General features: G+C 46.0%; 2 protein-coding genes across 2 annotated transcripts; both read left to right on the forward strand.

Annotated features, from left to right (window-relative positions):
• Positions 1 to 3,858: 3,858 nt before the first annotated feature.
• On the forward strand, positions 3,859 to 11,540 carry INS49_011307 (uncharacterized protein; the record flags this gene model as incomplete). The annotated part of the gene is made up of 12 exons (XM_043172026.1): positions 3,859 to 3,983; positions 4,039 to 4,092; positions 4,140 to 4,180; positions 4,242 to 4,913; positions 4,966 to 6,620; positions 6,652 to 7,053; positions 7,107 to 7,198; positions 7,266 to 7,611; positions 7,719 to 7,785; positions 7,841 to 7,917; positions 8,254 to 10,228; positions 10,291 to 11,540. The coding sequence occupies 12 exons, from the start codon at positions 3,859 to 3,861 to the stop codon at positions 11,538 to 11,540; spliced, it is 6,756 nt and encodes a 2,251-aa protein (XP_043023771.1).
• Positions 11,541 to 11,653: 113 nt separating this feature from the next.
• On the forward strand, positions 11,654 to 13,113 carry INS49_011308 (uncharacterized protein; the record flags this gene model as incomplete). The annotated part of the gene is made up of 2 exons (XM_043172027.1): positions 11,654 to 12,903; positions 12,966 to 13,113. The coding sequence occupies 2 exons, from the start codon at positions 11,654 to 11,656 to the stop codon at positions 13,111 to 13,113; spliced, it is 1,398 nt and encodes a 465-aa protein (XP_043023772.1).
• Between the last annotated feature and the right edge of the window lie 4,875 nt (positions 13,114 to 17,988).

Genomic DNA, 17,988 nt, shown 5'->3' on the forward strand with positions numbered 1-17,988 from the left:
CATGGCCGGAAGACGAGGCGCTGATCAGGATGGCAAGACGGACGGACGCCTTGAAATCACCGGTGGAACTTCAAGGCCGTGGTGTCGCAGACGATCCCCAGTCCCGCTGATCTGATGGCTGCGCGGGGTAAGGCGCTCCGTTGGCCCTCGTCCTCTCCCGTTTGCCCATGTGGTGGCCGAGACGAGACGAGGCTAGAGCCTCGGATGTCTGTCGTTGGCCCAAGATAAGACTTTCCCTCGACGGCATCCGATCTGATTGGCCGTGTGGCCTGCGAGGCAAATGTTGATGACGATTTTTTGACAGCAAGCTATCAAGAAAGTTGGTTGGGCACTGAGAACACCAGGATTCGCCCGAGACGTCCCCCCAGGCCCTGACAGGTGCTTTCGGTGCTATGGCTTGCGACGACGCAATTGACGCCGGCCATTGGTGGGCGAGGCCAAGACTGCCGCTATGGTAAAAGTCAACATACCTAAATGCACAGGGAAACGAGGCGAACGAGGAACACACCGTGCCCACGCCGTCGCCACGGCGTCCAGCTCTGGTCCTCCCTACCACTCCCACAATCTACCATTCCGTCATTTGCCTGGCAAAATGTATTGACTTGTCTTCATCTTTCATCTAAATGGGCCGCAAGCCTTAGCATGCCTATGCAGCCTGGCAGTCACGGGGCAAGGGCCCCAGGCTCCGCGGGTTCCAGGCTCGGCGGAATTTATTTGAACTTGTGATGAGCAATACAATTGCAAATGCATAGCTCTGATCTGGCTGCTGCTGCGAGATCGGCGGACGCCCGGTGTTGCTAAAGCCGACGTCCTGATAGGCGACGAGTGACTGCCACTTTTTTTCTTTCTTGCAGGGGTCGCTCAAGCTCGCATGCGGGACCCTGAGCTAGCTGGGGCCCCCCCTTGCTAGCTCCGCTGGCCTGTGTGGGGGAGAGCTTGGGGTGGACAAAGGAACCGCCAACCGCCTTCTTCTTGTTGCTGGGTGGTACAAGCCTTGGGAGTGCCGGGCACTTTGCTTTGCTTTGCTTCAGTTCACATGCCACGCTGGCAGATCGGCCGAGACATGCTGTCATCAGCGGATGTACATACGTAACTGACCAGGCAACGCAATGATTTGCTCTCTGCTGGGCCAACAACGAGACTCGTCCAGGGTCGAGGGAGAGGACGAGGAAATGTCTTGCCTTTCCAATCTCATCTGCCCGGGACGCCTGGGCACTCATTGTGTTGCACGGGGAAAAGTCAATGAATACCCAAGGCCCTTGTCCCAGTCGTCACCACCACACAACCCCAGGCCAAGCGCATGAAACGTGCAGCTCTCATGTGGAATGCGCCAGCTGTGATTGGTCTCTTGGGAGGGACAAGACCCAGGAGGCTACATCACTTACCACAGCTCTGGTTCTGGCCGGAAACGACAAAATCTTCTGCCCCACCAGCCTCATCAGAGCTTGGGGTGAAGCGCAAGAGGACAGACAAGCCGCCGCGCCCAATGTGCCTGCCACGCATCAAGGGTGCGTCAAAGCAGAATGCAGACTACGCCCGGCAGCAAGGCCATTGCAACCGCAACCGTAGCCGCTTCCCCGATCGCCCTACTAGTAAATGACACTGCACGTGGAGTCTTGTTTGCTAGCCTCTCCCACTCTGCCACACCCACCTGTCCCCTCCCCTCCCCCAACTCCTCTAGGAAGGTCGCTTAGGACCATTGCGGCATCAGGGTGCCGCAAGACAACGCAATGCGCATCGCAAAAGCAAGGTCGATCATTTATCTGCGAAGGGGAGGTAGGGCACATGTATTCCAGTGACTGCGACGGCGACGGCGACAGCTTCAGCGGTGGATGTGCAGACGGCGATGGAGATGCGACTCGGGGCGTTGGCATGATCGAGAAGACCCTTGAGAGCCACACGTCCGAAGTAGGAATTAAGAGAGCAGTGTCACAAGGTCACATAGCCTTGCAGCCCTGTCAGCTCACAGTGCCATTGCCATTTCATATACCCAAGCGAGGTCGGCCCGTGACAATAGTGTAAATAATGCCGTCTGCTGGGACCTTGGTGTTTGCTGCTGGTGGCGCCTCTCACAGTCCCACCTCCGTCACTCGACTGCACGGCCCACGTTTCTGCTCTGCGGGCCCCACCTGTTTATTGTAAACCCTTGCAATCTCTATGGCTGGCGTGGATAGTGTACAGTACTACGGCTACTCTCAGAGCAGACGACGCCTTGCCCCTCTCTGTCCCAGCTCAATTAGACGCACTGGGGAGACACTGGCACTGCTTGCCTGAGGTTGTCCTAGAACGGAGTCTTGGCTTCCCCCCCAGCCTGCCAGCCCATCCTAGGTCTCCCACGCCTCCCACGCCTTCCCATCCATAAAGTCTAGTCCCCCTTCTGTGGCCAAACTTTTTCCTGTCTCCCCCCCTTCTCTTCACCACCACACACGTAGTGCCTGCCTGCTCTCTCACAGACTTTGGCGCATACCACAAGCACTCGCTCATTCTGCAAGCATCCGCGTTTCCTCGCTGAAAAACAAACAACTTTTCAAGGTAAGTAGTAGTCAAGACCCAGTCACATGCTAGCCCGCGCCGTGAAGAGATGGGAGCCAGTCCCGACGCCCTTTTGCCCCCTCCGCCCTGCGCTGCCCACCAAGGAGTTCAACGACATCTCGTGTCACGCATGGCACGGCAACAAAATGCCGTATTCACCAGCTCCGTCCCGTCGGATCGACAGCACTCAGCGGCAATTCGGTCCCCGAAGACTGCCCGCCGAACGCCCTCAGCGAAATATCGGCTGTGCTGCGCGAGCAGACGCCGGATTCGCGCGTCGGCGTAGATCCTCGTGGCTTGCCTCGAGAGCCGACCCGCCCCTGTTTGCTCGTGGCGTCTTTGCGACAGTCCATGTGCGGAGAAGCCGGGCCAAAGAGTACAAAATATGCCACTCTCCTTATCAGAGGCCGCGCTGTAGTTGCACGAGGAGCTCTACGCCGAACTCTTCTCATTGGTCGGTGCCACACCTTGCATCGCACGCGCCAGACTTCCCAACCCGGCTCGGGGGATGCACTGGATGAGTTCTCCGCATGCGACGACCATCAGAAAAGGAGCGACCCACAGAGACATTACACTCATCAGGGAATGCGCCTCGCCAGCAGCCTCAAACACGTCCAGGAGTTGAGACTCTCCAGGCTGTCAACCCCCCAGAGCGACTCTGTCATCAGTTCAGATCATGGCCGCCAGGACAGCATCTTGTACCGGCAATAGCTTCGTCATGCGATCCAGTGAGAGCCAGCCCTGAATGACGCAGCCACAAGAAAGAAATATACGACAAAGAGAGAGACGCAGCTGCTCGGGATTTGTGCAAGGGGATCATGTATCACAAGCTATTCCAAGACTGGCAGTGGGTCTTCCTGTGAGGCTCTTGGAGCCGGGCATGACCGACCCCGCTGAGAGCTCGGGCCTGCTTTCTCGAGTGCGCATATTCCCGTGTCATGCAATGCTGCGCAGGCTGGTCAAAGCCGATCTGCACTCTTCGCTCGTCCGGTCAGCGTTTGAGCCTCTCGCGACGATACTTGACACCTACCGCAACCCAAACCAATGGCCCGGATCGGTTCCAATCTCCAATACCACCCAGGGCTGCCGACGGATGGCTACTCACGTTTTGGCGAACATCTCTTCCGGCTTTCCAGTGCTCTTGACTGACAAGGGATCAAATACATAGACTTGCTAACAGTGCTTTTCCTTTAAGACTAGCCCTCAAGAGCAGCGCTGCTGCTCTCAAAAATAAACAGCAGGCTCATCTCTCTATTATCAGAGACGAGTCTCGAGTCCTCCAGTGACCTCTTAACCCACCCAGAAATTTAGGAGTGGTGGCCTAGCATGGGCGTGGTTAATGAGTTCGACGACAGAGACCAACATTTACTGGCTGAAACCGAAGCGTACCATCCCTATGAATATCAGGAAGAGGGCAACGGCTCTTGGGCCGGTGCCCTGCCGGTGAAGCAGTAAGCGCCCTCGACCTATCATGGGGATCCACAATCGCTAAATGGTACAACACAGGGGACTTTACGATCCTGATCTTGAGAAAGATGCGTGCGGTGTCGGTTTTGCCTGGTGCGTAGCCCTGTTCATCTGACTGAGCTCTAGCTAACGGCGTGTAGCCACATCAAGGGCAAGGCAAGCCACAAGATTGTCAGCGATGGTGAGTAGAAGAAAAAGTCCGGAATCGAGTCTTCCAGCTTGGACTAACCAACCATTGCTAGCTCGCAACCTTCTTTGCAACATGACCCATCGAGGTGCGGTGGGATCTGATGCTCGGGACGGCGACGGTGCTGGTGTCATGACTTCGATCCCCTTCAAGTTCTTCATCAAGAACTTCGAGCGCGATGTTGGCATCAAGCTTCCGCCTCCTGGACAGTATGCTGTGGGCAACCTATTCTTCAACCCCGAGCCCGAGAAGCTGCAGGAGCAGCAACGGCAATTGGAAGACATTGCCGAGTCCTTGGGCCTGCGGATCCTGGGATGGCGAGAGCCTCCCACCGATCCCAGTCTGCTCGGGCCTGCTGCTCTCAGTCGCCAGCCTGTCATTCTGCAGCCTTTTGTAGTCCTCACGTCTTACTACGGCTCCGGGAACGCGCCAGAAATGACCGACCCCGAGAAGTTCGACTTCAGGCACCTTGAAAGGCAGCTATTCGTGCTGCGAAAGCGCGCCACTCACACCATCGGCCTCCACAACTGGTTCTACATCTGCTCGCTGTCCAACAAGAACATTGTTTACAAGGGCCAGCTTGCACCTGTTCAGGTCTACCAGTACTACCACGATCTGGTGAACGCCGACTACGAGGCACACTTTGCCCTGGTACACTCTCGGTTCTCCACCAACACATTCCCTTCATGGGACCGTGCACAGCCTCTTCGGTGGGCTGCCCACAACGGTAGGTCAAGCACCCCTGGGCCGATCGCATTGAGGTACTAACTTGTTCCCAGGCGAAATCAACACCCTGCGTGGCAACAAGAACTGGATGAGGGCTCGCGAAGGTGTGATGCAGTCGGACGTGTTTGCGGAAGAGTTGGAGATGCTGTATCCTATCGTCGAAGATGGTGGCTCTGATTCTGCTGCTTTTGACAATGTCCTCGAGCTGCTCACCATCAATGGTGTGCTTTCCTTGCCGGAGGCTGTTATGCTGATGGTTCCCGAGGCGTGGCAGGATAATGCCCACATGGATCCCAAGAAGGCCGCTTTCTATGAGTGGGCCGCGTGCCAAATGGAGCCATGGGACGGCCCTGCTCTTTTCACCTTTGCCGATGGTCGCTTCTGCGGTGCTAATCTCGACCGAAACGGACTTCGGCCTTGCCGGTTCTATGTCATGGACGACGACCGCATCATCTGCGCTTCCGAGGTTGGTACCATCAGCGTAGAGCCTGAACGTGTGGTGCAAAAGGGTCGTCTGCAGCCTGGTCGTATGCTGCTGGTTGACACCCAGGAAGGGCGCATCATTGATGACCGCGAGCTGAAGGAGAGAGTCTCCCAGCGACAAGACTTCCGCTCTTGGCTGGACAGTGAGCTTCTGAAGCTGGACAACGTCCTCAAGCAGTCCGAGGCTGACAAGTCCCTTGACTTGGCTGCGAAACCTGATACCCATGCTGTCCAGGAAGACCCCCTCCTGCATGCCTTTGGATACACCTTTGAGCAGGTCACCCTCATTCTTGCCCCTATGGCGGCCGACGAGAAGGAGGCTCTTGGCTCTATGGGCAATGACGCTCCTCTTGCTTGCCTTTCCAAGGAGCCGCAACTGCTTGCGAACTACTTCAGACAGTTGTTCGCCCAAGTGACCAATCCTCCCATTGATCCTATCAGGGAGTCGATTGTCATGTCCTTGGAATGCTATGTCGGACCCCAAGGCAACCTTTTGGAAATTGCTCCCGAGCAATGCGGTCGGCTACTCCTCAAGAGCCCTATCCTCACTATCCCGGAGCTCAACACGCTGAAGACGATGTCGAAGCTCTACCCTGAGTGGACTGTCAAAGTCATCGACATCACATTCCCTAAGAAGGACGGGATTGAAGGCTACATCAAGCACCTCGACTACATCCGTAACGAGGCCACTGATGCCATCGAGCAACGCAACCGTATCATCATCCTGTCCGACCGCAACACGTCGGCGGACCGCATTTCGGTCTCAACTCTCCTGGCGTCCGGCATGGTCCACCATCACCTGGTCAACAACAAGTGGCGATCGATGGCTGCCATCGTCGTCGAGACTGCTGAGGCCCGCGAGGTCCAGCACATGTGTGTCCTGCTCGCCTACGGCGCTGATGGCATCAACCCATACCTAGCCATGGAGTGCATCTTGAAGCTGAACCGGGAGAAGCTCATTCGGAAGAAGATGACCGACGAGGACCTCATCAAAAACTACAAGCACTCCTGCGACGGTGGAATTCTCAAGGTTATGAGCAAGATGGGTATTTCTACACTGGCCAGTTACAAGGGTGCCCAGATCTTCGAGGCTCTGGGAGTCCACAACTCCGTCGTGGAATTGGCCTTCAGGGGAACTGCCTCCCGTATCGGAGGTGTCACTCTCGAGCACATTGCCGAGGACGCCTTCAGGTTCCACGAGCGAGGCTTCCCGTCCCGTTACACTGTCAGTGTCCCCGGCCTTACCGAGTCGCGAGTACCACTGGCGAGACGGTGGCGAGCCTCACATCAACGACCCTGTCTCCATCGCCAACATCCAGGACGCCGTCCGCAACAAGAACGACAAGTCATACGAGGCATACTCCAAGTCCGAATATGAGCAGGTCAAGGCCTGCACACTGCGCGGCATGCTGGACTTCGAGTTCGACGAGTCCAAATCCATCCCCATCGACCAGGTCGAGCCCTGGACCGAGATTGTCCGCCGCTTCTGCACTGGCGCCATGTCCTACGGATCCATCTCCATGGAGTCCCACGCAACACTCGCCGTAGCCCTCAATCGTTTGGGTGGGAAATCTAACACTGGAGAAGGCGGGGAGGATCCTGAAAGATCACTCGTTGATGAGAATGGCGATACCAGGAGGTCTGCTATCAAGCAAGTTGTCAGTACTCGATCATTCTCACCTGTGTTGTGGTGTTTTCTGACCTATTATAGGCAAGTGGGCGGTTTGGAGTCACTTCTGCATACTTGTGCGATTCCGACGAATTGCAAATCAAGATGGCCCAAGGCGCAAAGCCGGGAGAAGGGTAAGCGCATACCTGCTATTGCACTCTATTTCCCTTGGGATTCGAGCAGATTACTGACACTGCCCAGCGGCGAATTGCCCGGCCACAAGGTCAGCAAGAGCATCGCAAGGACCCGTCACTCGACTCCAGGTGTCGGTCTTATCTCGCCACCGCCTCACCACGACATCTACTCCATCGAGGATCTGAAGCAGCTCATCTACGATCTCAAGTGCTCCAGCCCCCGCTCGCGAGTCTCGGTCAAGCTTGTCTCGGAGACCGGAGTCGGTATCGTCGCCGCTGGTGTGGCCAAGGCCAAGGCTGACCACATCCTGATCTCTGGCCACGATGGTGGCACTGGCGCTTCCCGATGGACCGGTATCAAGCATGCTGGTCTCCCCTGGGAGCTTGGTCTAGCCGAGACTCACCAAACACTTGTAAGTCAACTCTCATATTTCTGTTGTTGTCGACGTCGTAGCTGGAAGTCCCTTTTCTTACACCAACGTCGTGCTCTTTTGGACGTCGACTAATTCCTTGTGTTCAGGTCTTGAACGATCTTCGTGGACGGGTTGTCGTTCAAACCGACGGTCAACTGAGAACTGGTCGTGACGGTATGTCCTAATCCGTGTCCTAATCGTCGATCTCTTGCTGATGGAACATCCATAGTCGCCATTGCCTGTCTCCTGGGAGCTGAGGAGTGGGGTTTCGCCACTGCTCCTTTAATCGCGATGGGCTGCATTATGGTAAGTCACTCAATCTGTCGACTCGTCGTCGCCCTGTTGATTCGTCGACTTGTCGATTTATCACCTCGTTTATTCGTCCCTTTGTCGACTTGTCGCCCTTTTGATTCGACGACTCGTCGACTTGTTGCTTTTTTGATTCAACGAGTCGACGACTTGTCGACCTGGTGATCCGTCGTCTGTTGATTCCACGATTCGTCGACTCGTCGACCTGGTGATCCGTTGACTTGTCGCCTTTTTGATTCAACGAGTCGTCGACTTGGTGATCCGTCGACCTGTTGATCCGTCTCTTTGTTAATCCGTCGACTTGTCTACTCTTTACTGACATGTTTTATATAGATGCGCAAATGTCTATCGCCCGACACCATGGTCCGCACCACGTCGGGACCCAAGGCGATCAAGGACATCAAGGTCGGTGACAAGCTCTTCGACGACAAAGACATGCCTGTCCTATGCACGGGTGTCTCGGACATTGAAACGTCGAACTCGATGAAGACTATCACGTACACAGACTACGACTCCGTCAAGAAGTCCTCCTTCACCTGTACGCCAGATCACATCATGTCGCTGCGGGCGTTCGGCGTCTCGCCTTCCATCGTCAAGAAAGGCTGTGGTGTACAGTGGTTTACCCGTTGCTGTAGAACTGAGCTCGTCGACGACGTACAGGCGATCAAATGGGACCAGTCGATGCATGAGCTGTACACTGAAGTCTCTGACAATCTTGGACGACGCCCTACCGATGCTGAGGCTCACGAGCACATCAACAATATTATGAACAGCATGTTGGTAATCCCTGATTCTGAGGCCGATTCTCAGATGCCCGGAACTGAGGATGTGCCGCCTCCTCCTGTTTCACCGGCTTTCGAGAAGTTCAAGTACCGACTCCCAGAGTTGGAGTCGACCGACGTCCAACCAGTCGTCCGTCAGGCTCTGCACGACCACATGGACGAATATCTGGAGGCTTTAATGCCTGAACAAGAAGAAATTCCCGACGACGACGATGGTGTTGTGTTCGATCTTGGCCAGTCCTCACCATCGAAGCCGCGACAATTCAAGAAACTGGCACGGATGCCATCGTCTACCCATCCGTCGGACCAAACGTGGCGTCCAGGCGTTCAGGCTCAGTTCTCCTCTCAGCAGGATTCTCAACAGACTGCGTCGTCTTCGTCTTTCGCGGATACTGCTCAGTTGGTATCTGACGAGGATCACATGGAGAAATTTGCTGCCGTCCGGGAGTCCTTGCGGACGACGTGCAAATCCGGTGGCTGTGAAGGCTTCAAGATGGTCACCGTGACGTTCAAGTCAACTGAGCAAGCCGATCTCGCCTATCAGCTACTCAGCAGTGATCACTATCGTGTCGTCGACCCATGTGCGGTGTCGAACGGCGAATGCTTCACCATGACCCTGGATCAGTTTGAAGCCTCGTGCTGCAAGAAGGACGACCTCCCCCACAATCACCTGAAGCTTTACCGAGCCCCTTTGCGGTTCGTGCCATCAGAAACGCCATCAGCGGACGTTCCACTCGACCCATACTGGTTTGGTTTCTGGCTTGGTGATGGAGTCAAGAGGACGACTCAGATTGTCAGTTCTGATCTGGAAATCAAGGTCTACATCCAGGCGTATGTCGACCGTCTGAACGCGGAGAAGCCGGCGGACGCTCATCCTCTGGGGCTGTCGGAACAGATCATCGAGAAGGCGGGCGACGTAATGCACGATCCATACCGCAATAAGAATTATCAGCACAACGTCAATGTCTACCACTGGGGCATCACGTCGACGCAGAAAACTGGTCCAAATACCTGGAATCCTGTTCGGGAGGCGTTGAAGGAGCTGGGCTTCATCGGCGAAGACAAGGCTGCAGGTATTCCAGACTGCTTCATGCATGCGGACGAGGACACACGCCTGGCTGTTCTCGCTGGTCTCATCGAATCGGACGGAGTGCTTCGAAAAGACTACGATATCTACACGCTCGAGCAGAGCACTTGTGAACACAAGAAGATCGTCGAGGACGCCCGGGAACTGGCTCTATCGTGTGGTATACAGTGCTCCAGCATCTTCACCCGCCAGAGAGACAACAGAAGCGAGCCGTCGTGGTCGTTCAACCTGTCGAAGGGCACTCAAAAGTTTCAACATCATCTTCTGTTTGCCAGGAAGAAGCTTGACGTCTCACGATCCCATACCTGGAGGAACAAAAACGCCCGCCCTTTTACGATCTCCGACGCTTCTGAGACTGAATATCGTCCGATTGAGGTCACCGGGGGCCTCTACCAGCTTGCTGACCGCACCGTGGTTCACAATTGTCATCTCAACACCTGTAAGTACATTCTCGTGACAATTGTTGTTCAAGTCCATTAATAGCTAACTCTGAACGTGCAGGCCCCGTTGGAATCGCCACCCAGGACCCGAAGCTGCGTGAGAAGTTCAAGGGAACACCCGAGCACGTCATCAACTTCTTCTACTACGTGGCGAATGAGCTGCGAGCCATCATGGCCCAGCTTGGTTTCAGAACCATCAACGAGATGGTTGGCCACGTCGAGTGCTTGAAGGTCCGGGATGACCTGCGGACGCACAAGACTGAGAATCTTGACCTCGACCTCCTGCTCACCCCGGCGCACTCGCTGCGCAGTGGTGTCGCCACGTTCAATGTCAGGAAGCAGGACCACCGTCTCTATGTCCGCCTGGACAACAAACTCATCTCCGAGGCCGAGCTCACGTTGGACAAGGGCCTACCAAGTCGTATTGAATGCGATATTGTCAACACAGACCGTGCCATGGGCACTTCCCTTTCTTACCAGATCTCCAAGCGTTATGGAGAGGCTGGTCTGCCTGTCGATACAGTCCATGTTTCCATCAAGGGATCCGCTGGGCAGTCCTTCGGTGCCTTCTTGGCCCCTGGTGTGACTCTCGAGTTGGAGGGTGATTCCAACGACTACGTTGGTAAGGGTCTGTCGGGTGGTCGTCTTGTTATCTACCCACCTCGCTCCGCCGTATTCAAGGCGGAAGAGAACGTTCTGGTTGGCAACGTGTGTCTGTACGGCGCCACTGCTGGCCACTGTTACTTCCGCGGTGTTGCTGCCGAGCGATTCGCCGTGCGAAACTCTGGCGCTCATGCCGTTGTTGAAGGTGTTGGTGATCACGGCTGCGAGTACATGACGGGAGGCCGTATCGTTGTCCTGGGCAGCACGGGCCGCAACTTCGCCGCCGGCATGTCGGGTGGTATTGCGTACGTCCTGGACAAAGACCACGACTTCCTCTCCAAGCTCAACACGGAGATGGTGGAGGCTTCTGGCGTCGATGACCCCACCGAGATCGCCTTCCTCCGGGGTATGATCGAGGACCACCACCACTACACCGGTTCCGAGCTTGCTGCTCGTGTCTTGGTCGACTTCAACCGGGTCCTGCCCCGATTCATCAAGGTTCTTCCAGTTGACTACAAGCGAGTTCTTATGGAAGATGCCGCCAAGGCTGCGGAAGCCAAGAAGGCTGAGCTCAACCTGCCCGTCATTCCGGGCAAGAAGGAAGAGAAGGCTAAGGCTGCCCCTCTCCAGGATATGGAGGAGGCCATGGGAGACAGCAAGGCCGAGTCCAGGCGCGCCCTGTCCTTGACAAGACCAAGGGCTTCATGAAGTACCACCGTCGCGCGGAGAAGTATCGTGACGTCAAGACCCGCACCAAGGACTGGGCTGAGCTTTCCTCGCGACTTGACGAGGACGAGCTCAAGTATCAATCTGCTCGATGCATGGACTGTGGTGTTCCCTTCTGCCAGTCCGACACCGGTTGTCCCATCTCGAACATCATTCCTAAGTGGAACGAGCTCGTGTTCCGCAACCAGTGGCAAGATGCTCTCAACCGCCTTCTCATGACCAACAATTTCCCCGAGTTCACCGGTCGTGTCTGCCCGGCGCCTTGCGAAGGTGCATGTGTCCTCGGCATCAACGAGGATCCCGTTGGCATCAAGTCTATTGAATGTGCCATCATTGACCGCGGTTTTGATATGGGCTGGATGGTACCTCGCCCGCCTCAGGTTCGCACCGGGAAGAAGATTGCCATCGTCGGCTCTGGCCCCGCTGGTCTTGCCGCTGCCGACCAGCTCAACAGGGCTGGTCACCTGGTCACCGTCTACGAGCGGGCCGACAGACTTGGTGGTCTGCTGATGTACGGTATCCCCAACATGAAGCTTGACAAGCGCATCGTCAAGCGAAGGACCGACTTCATGGCTGCTGAAGGCGTTCAGTTCAAGACCGGCGTCAGCGTTGGCGACGAGCTGACGCTGAATGATCTCCGCGCCCAGAACAATGCCGTTGTCATTGCCACCGGCGCGACAGTGGGACGAGACCTGCCTATTGAAGGACGTAACCTCAGCGGCATCCACTTCGCTATGGAGTTCTTGCACAAGAACACAAAGTCGCTGCTCGACTCCGAGCTAGCTGACGGTGGTTACATCTCGGCCAAGGGCAAGCACGTTGTCGTCATTGGCGGTGGTGATACAGGCAACGACTGTATCGGCACCTCTGTCCGTCACGGCGCCAAGTCCGTCGTCAACTTTGAGCTCCTGCCCCAGCCAGCCGAAACCCGTGCGCGTGACAACCCTTGGCCACAGTGGCCTCGCATTTACCGCGTCGACTACGGTCATAGTGAGGTGCGACAGCACACCGGCAAGGACCCTCGTGAGTACTGCATTAAGTCTTCCAAGTTTGTCAGCGATGGCAACGGGAACGTCAAGGGTATCGAGACGGTGCGTGTCGATTGGAGCAAGGACGACGCCGGAAAGTGGGTCCTCAAGGACGTCGAGGGCAGCGAGGAGTTCTTCCCTGCCGACCTTGTGCTCCTGGCCATGGGCTTCCTGGGCCCCGAGCAACGTGCGATTGGCGATGAGGTCGAGAAGGACGGCCGGACCAACGTCAAGACGCCGGCGGGCAAGTACTCGACAAACATCGATGGTGTGTTTGCTGCAGGCGATTGCCGACGTGGCCAGTCCCTCATTGTCTGGTAAGTCCCCCAAACGGTGACATTCTCATCCATACTTGAATATTAACTAACAATCACCCCAGGGGCATCAACGAGGGTCGCCAGGCAGCGCGCGAGGTCGATCTGTACCTGGAGCACTCCACCAACCTCCCGGTCACCGGTGGTATAACGAAGCACTCAGCACACGAGATACTCAACACGGTCAAGGCCTCTCCCGCCGTCGCCGCCTAGACGACTCTGCTCGCCACACACACACTCACGATTGTACGAAATGCCTCTCATGTACTAGTAATCACGACCATCTACGCATACGAATGAGGTTACGGCTGGGCAAGGAAAAAGCAGGCAGTAGTCACAGCGAGGAAAAAAGTACCGGACTGGACAGGAGCAAGCTTTCATTATCGGAAGGGATATGAGCGAATGTTTCCCCTTCGTCTTGCTATTTGATACCACCTGGTGCGCAATGATTTTATCATTTTGGATGGTCAGTTGCTATTGACGTCGAACTGGATTCGAAACATGATCTGTGCTTATTTTGTCTTGTTTTCTTGCCTTCTCTGTTGATATGTGCTTCTTGGCGTCTACTTGTACGTAAACTCTCATTTCGCTCCTGTTCTGAATAAAAGTAAAGAAATTCAATACCATGACATCTACTGAAAAAACAGAGAGCTGTATCTCTGGCTCTCACCACTCCGTTACCGCATTATGACTTGCATTCCATGGTCCACCAGGTCCGAGACTCCAGCACAATAACATTGGCAACACGACGGGGATGAGGGCACACGACATCAATTGCAATGCGAACTCTATAGTCACCCCTGGATCTGGAATAGTTGTAGGTCAGAATGTAACTGTGCTAAAGTGAGGGAGGGGTGAAGCTAATGCGCGCTGCAGTTCACTTCGGTTAAGCTCTGATGAAGCAATAAAGCAAACGATAGTTGATTGTTGAGTGTTAAGGAGAGAAGTCTCCCGCTATCAAACGCTTAGAAGGAGCCTATTTATAGGCTAGCGTTAATATATAGGCATATAACCCTTGCACCTTTCAATACACCCCTTATCGCAAGTATTATTATTTAACAATAATAAGAAATATAATATATAATAGCTAAAATGTTGAATGGCCTTTGCCATATGGCTAATGTACATACATACATGGTCGTGCAATTGCGTCTGTATTTGTTGTTATCTCTAGCTAACTATCAGAACGACGGCTTTCACAAGGTGGCCAGATAAGGCCACCGTACCAGTTGGACGGGATGACTAAGCCCGTCCTATCAAGGGGATAGCATACGGTCCAATGAAGTGTTATTTCAACATAAAATATAATTTAAACATTTCATTATAATTTATATTAAAATTATTATATAAATATTACTTAATATTTATATATTTTACTTATATTATTTTTAATTTATTATTTAAATATTTATTTAATAATATAAACTTTATATTTATTTTAATTTTAATTTTATATAAGCTTTTTTAAAAATAAAATAAAATAATACTTTTATATAAATATTAATAAAATTATCTTTAAATATAATATAATAAATATTATATATTTTTTTAATTTTTTTTTTATAAATAAAATAATAATAAATAATAATATTTTTTAATTAAGCATTAATTTTAAAATTTTAAATAAGATTTAATATTAATTAATTATTAATATATAAAATAAAAAAAAATTAATATATTTAATAAAAATATAATAATATTAAAAAATATATTATATATTTTATTTTATAAATAAAGTTTATAATAATAAATTAATGCTTTAATAATTAAATAATTAAACTATTATTAAAAAGTTATATATATTTATTAAATACTTTTAAATTATTTATATTAATATTATAAAAAGTATTAATATATATATTAAATATAATAAATTAAAATAATAATGTTTATTTTAAAAATTTTAAAATATAATTTAATATATATTAAATATATTAAAATACTTTTTTTATAATATTTAAATAATAAATTATAAGCTTTATATTAAATATTAATAATATTATATATAAAAATATAAGGTTTAATTTTATTTATATAATAAAATAATTAATAAATTTAATAAATAATTAATATATTATTATATTTATTATAATATTATTAAGCTTTTTTTATTATAAAAATAAATTTAAATTTATAAAAGTTTATTTTTAATTATAATTAATTATTATAAGCTAGCCTTAAGTTATTTACTATAAGGTGCTTAAATAAGGTTTATATTTAAAGTATAAAGAAAGAAATTCGCTTTTTATTAATACTTATATTAAAGCTTATTTTTATAAAGCTAAAGCTTATTAATTAATTATAATAAGTAAAGCTTAAATTATAATATATCTTCTTTTTTTAAGTTTTTATAATAAGCTTTAAAAGATAATTATATAATAAAAAATAAAGGATATTATAATTTAATTATAAATTAAATATTATTTTTTACTTAATTATTTAATTATACTTTAATGCTTTTTAAATATATTAAAAGCTTAGCTTATTTTTTATAATTAATATACTTTTAACCCTTATAATTTAATATATTAATTAAAGTAAGTTAATAAAAATAATTATTTAAATATAAATTAATAATTAAATTAATAATATTTTTATAATTCTTTAATTTAAGCTTTTTATATAAGCTTTTTTATTTAAAACTTTAAGATTATAAATTAATTATATAATTTATAATTAATTAATGCTTAATTATAAATAATTATAATAGGCTTGGGCTATTGCCCAAGCCTTATATAGTGTGGCTAGATAATCCAAGGGAGCTTGGATTATTACGTACCTTTTGGCTTAGTTAAAAGGTTGCTGCTTTGCAGCTTATGGGAGAAGGCGCTAGCCAGCCTGCAGCCCCTTTGGGGCCAGCCCATAATAATAATTTACTTTATTAATAAAAGAATTTTAAATTTTAAGTATTTTATAATATTAAATTAATTAATATATAATTAACTTATTTTAAGTTTAAGTTAATATTAAATTAATAATACTTTAAACCTTACTTTATAAAAAAGAATTTATATTTTCTTAAATAAACTCCTTTTTTTTATTAATTTTAATTAATAAACATTATTTTTTTATTTTTTTATAATAATTAAAATAATTATACTTATAATAATTAAATTAAATATATATAAAATACTTAACTTTACTTATTAAAATTATTATAATATTAATATTTATTATTTTATTATTTTAAAATTAAATATTATTTTCCTTTATTATAATATTAAAAATATTTTTATATTATTATAAGATAAAGTAAAAGGCTTTAAATATATTTAATTATTTTTTATAATTAAATTAAACTTTTATTATAAAGATTAAGCTATTAATTATTAATAATATTTTATATTTATTTAATTAACTTTAAGCTTTTATTATATAAATAATTAATTAAATTAAATAAAAAATTTTATTATTTCCTTTTTATAATATTATTATAATATAATTAAATTAAGCTTAATATATTTTTATTTAATAAAGTTTTTAAATATAAAGTAAATTTTTTTTAAAAAGCTTTTTAATTATTTTTAAAATATGTTTATAAAATTAATATAAAAAAAATTAATTATAAAAAGTTTTTAATTAATTAAATATATAAAAAAATTAAGTTCTTTTAATATTAATTATTTTTTTTATTTATTATAAATTTAAGCCTTATTTTTATTAATTAAGTTATTAAGTATTTTTAAAATTAAAATTCCTTAAAATAAGAAAAAGCTTAATAAGTTCTTATTATATTTTTTAAATTTTTATTATATTAAGTTTTATATAATTATATTATAAATTTATAATATAAAAAAACTTTAAATATATATTATAAGTTAACATAAGGTTATTTATTAAAAGGTATTTAAATAAAGTTTATATTTAAAGTATAAAGAAAAAGGATTATTCTTTATTTATGTAATGAGCTTGAGCTATTGCTTAAGCTGTAATGCATGCTTGTATTGGGCTTATATTGCACTTAACCTTTTTATGTAATAAGGTATATATTTAAAAGATAAATTTAAAATTAAGCTCTTTTAAAGCTTAACTTACTTTTTAAATATTGCAATTTATAACGTTTTTTAAGTACCTTTTAATAAATGCTTAAGGTTAACTTATAATATTAAACTATAATTTTTAAATTATATTAAAGAAAATACTTATATTATAAATGTAAATAACTTTATACTTAGGATATTAACCTTTTTATAAAATATATTAAAAACGAGCCACCTAAACAATGAGGGATAGGTTTTGCTAAACTCTCTTAAGGATAACTTAAGAAGGAGCTTTAATATAATAAAAAGGGAAGATAAGAATAAAAGGGAATTAAAGAAAGGAAAAAGATAAATATTTTAAAAAATTTTAAAAATAAGAAAAGCTTAATTAAAGTATTAAATATATAAAAAAAGAAAAAAGTTAATTTCTTAAAAGAATATTTAAAATAAGCGTAAAAGCTAGCTTTTTATAGCTAATTAAAATTTAGCGTAATATCATTTCTTATATAATTTCTTATACTTATTAATATATCTCTTTTTAAGCACTTTATAATAAATATTGCAAAGATTATTAAAATAAAACTTTATTATTTTTAATTAAGCTTTTAAGTTTTAAAATTTACCTTGCTATAATTTTAATTACTATTGCTATTTTTAATTCCTTACTTACTTATTTTATTATAACTTTTGCTTTTTTATAAAAGCTTTAAATATTTTTAAAACCTACTTAGTAGTATATTTATTAATTATATTCTTTTAGCTATTAAAATTTACTTTAATAGCTAATATTAGCATAGCTATTAAAGATTTAAATACCTTTATAAAATAAAAAATAAATTTATTCTTTTTTTTAATTATTATATTAAGTATAGCATATTAGCTTTATTAACTTTTACTCTTATTTCTTATAAAGCTTTTGCTTTTATTTTTGCTTTTTATAATACTTCTGCTTTTAATATTTATACTTTGCATTTAATTATTTAATTAGCTTATTTATAAGCTTTTTAAATTATTTCTAAATAAACTTTATTATTATTTTAATTATTTTAAATTAATTAGCATGCTTTAAGTTTTATTTATATTTATTATTAAGATAAGCAAGTAAGAA

The sequence above is a fragment of the Diaporthe citri genome (assembly GCF_014595645.1).
Source record: "Diaporthe citri strain NFHF-8-4 chromosome Unknown scaffold_5, whole genome shotgun sequence".
NCBI lineage: Eukaryota > Fungi > Ascomycota > Sordariomycetes > Diaporthales > Diaporthaceae > Diaporthe > Diaporthe citri.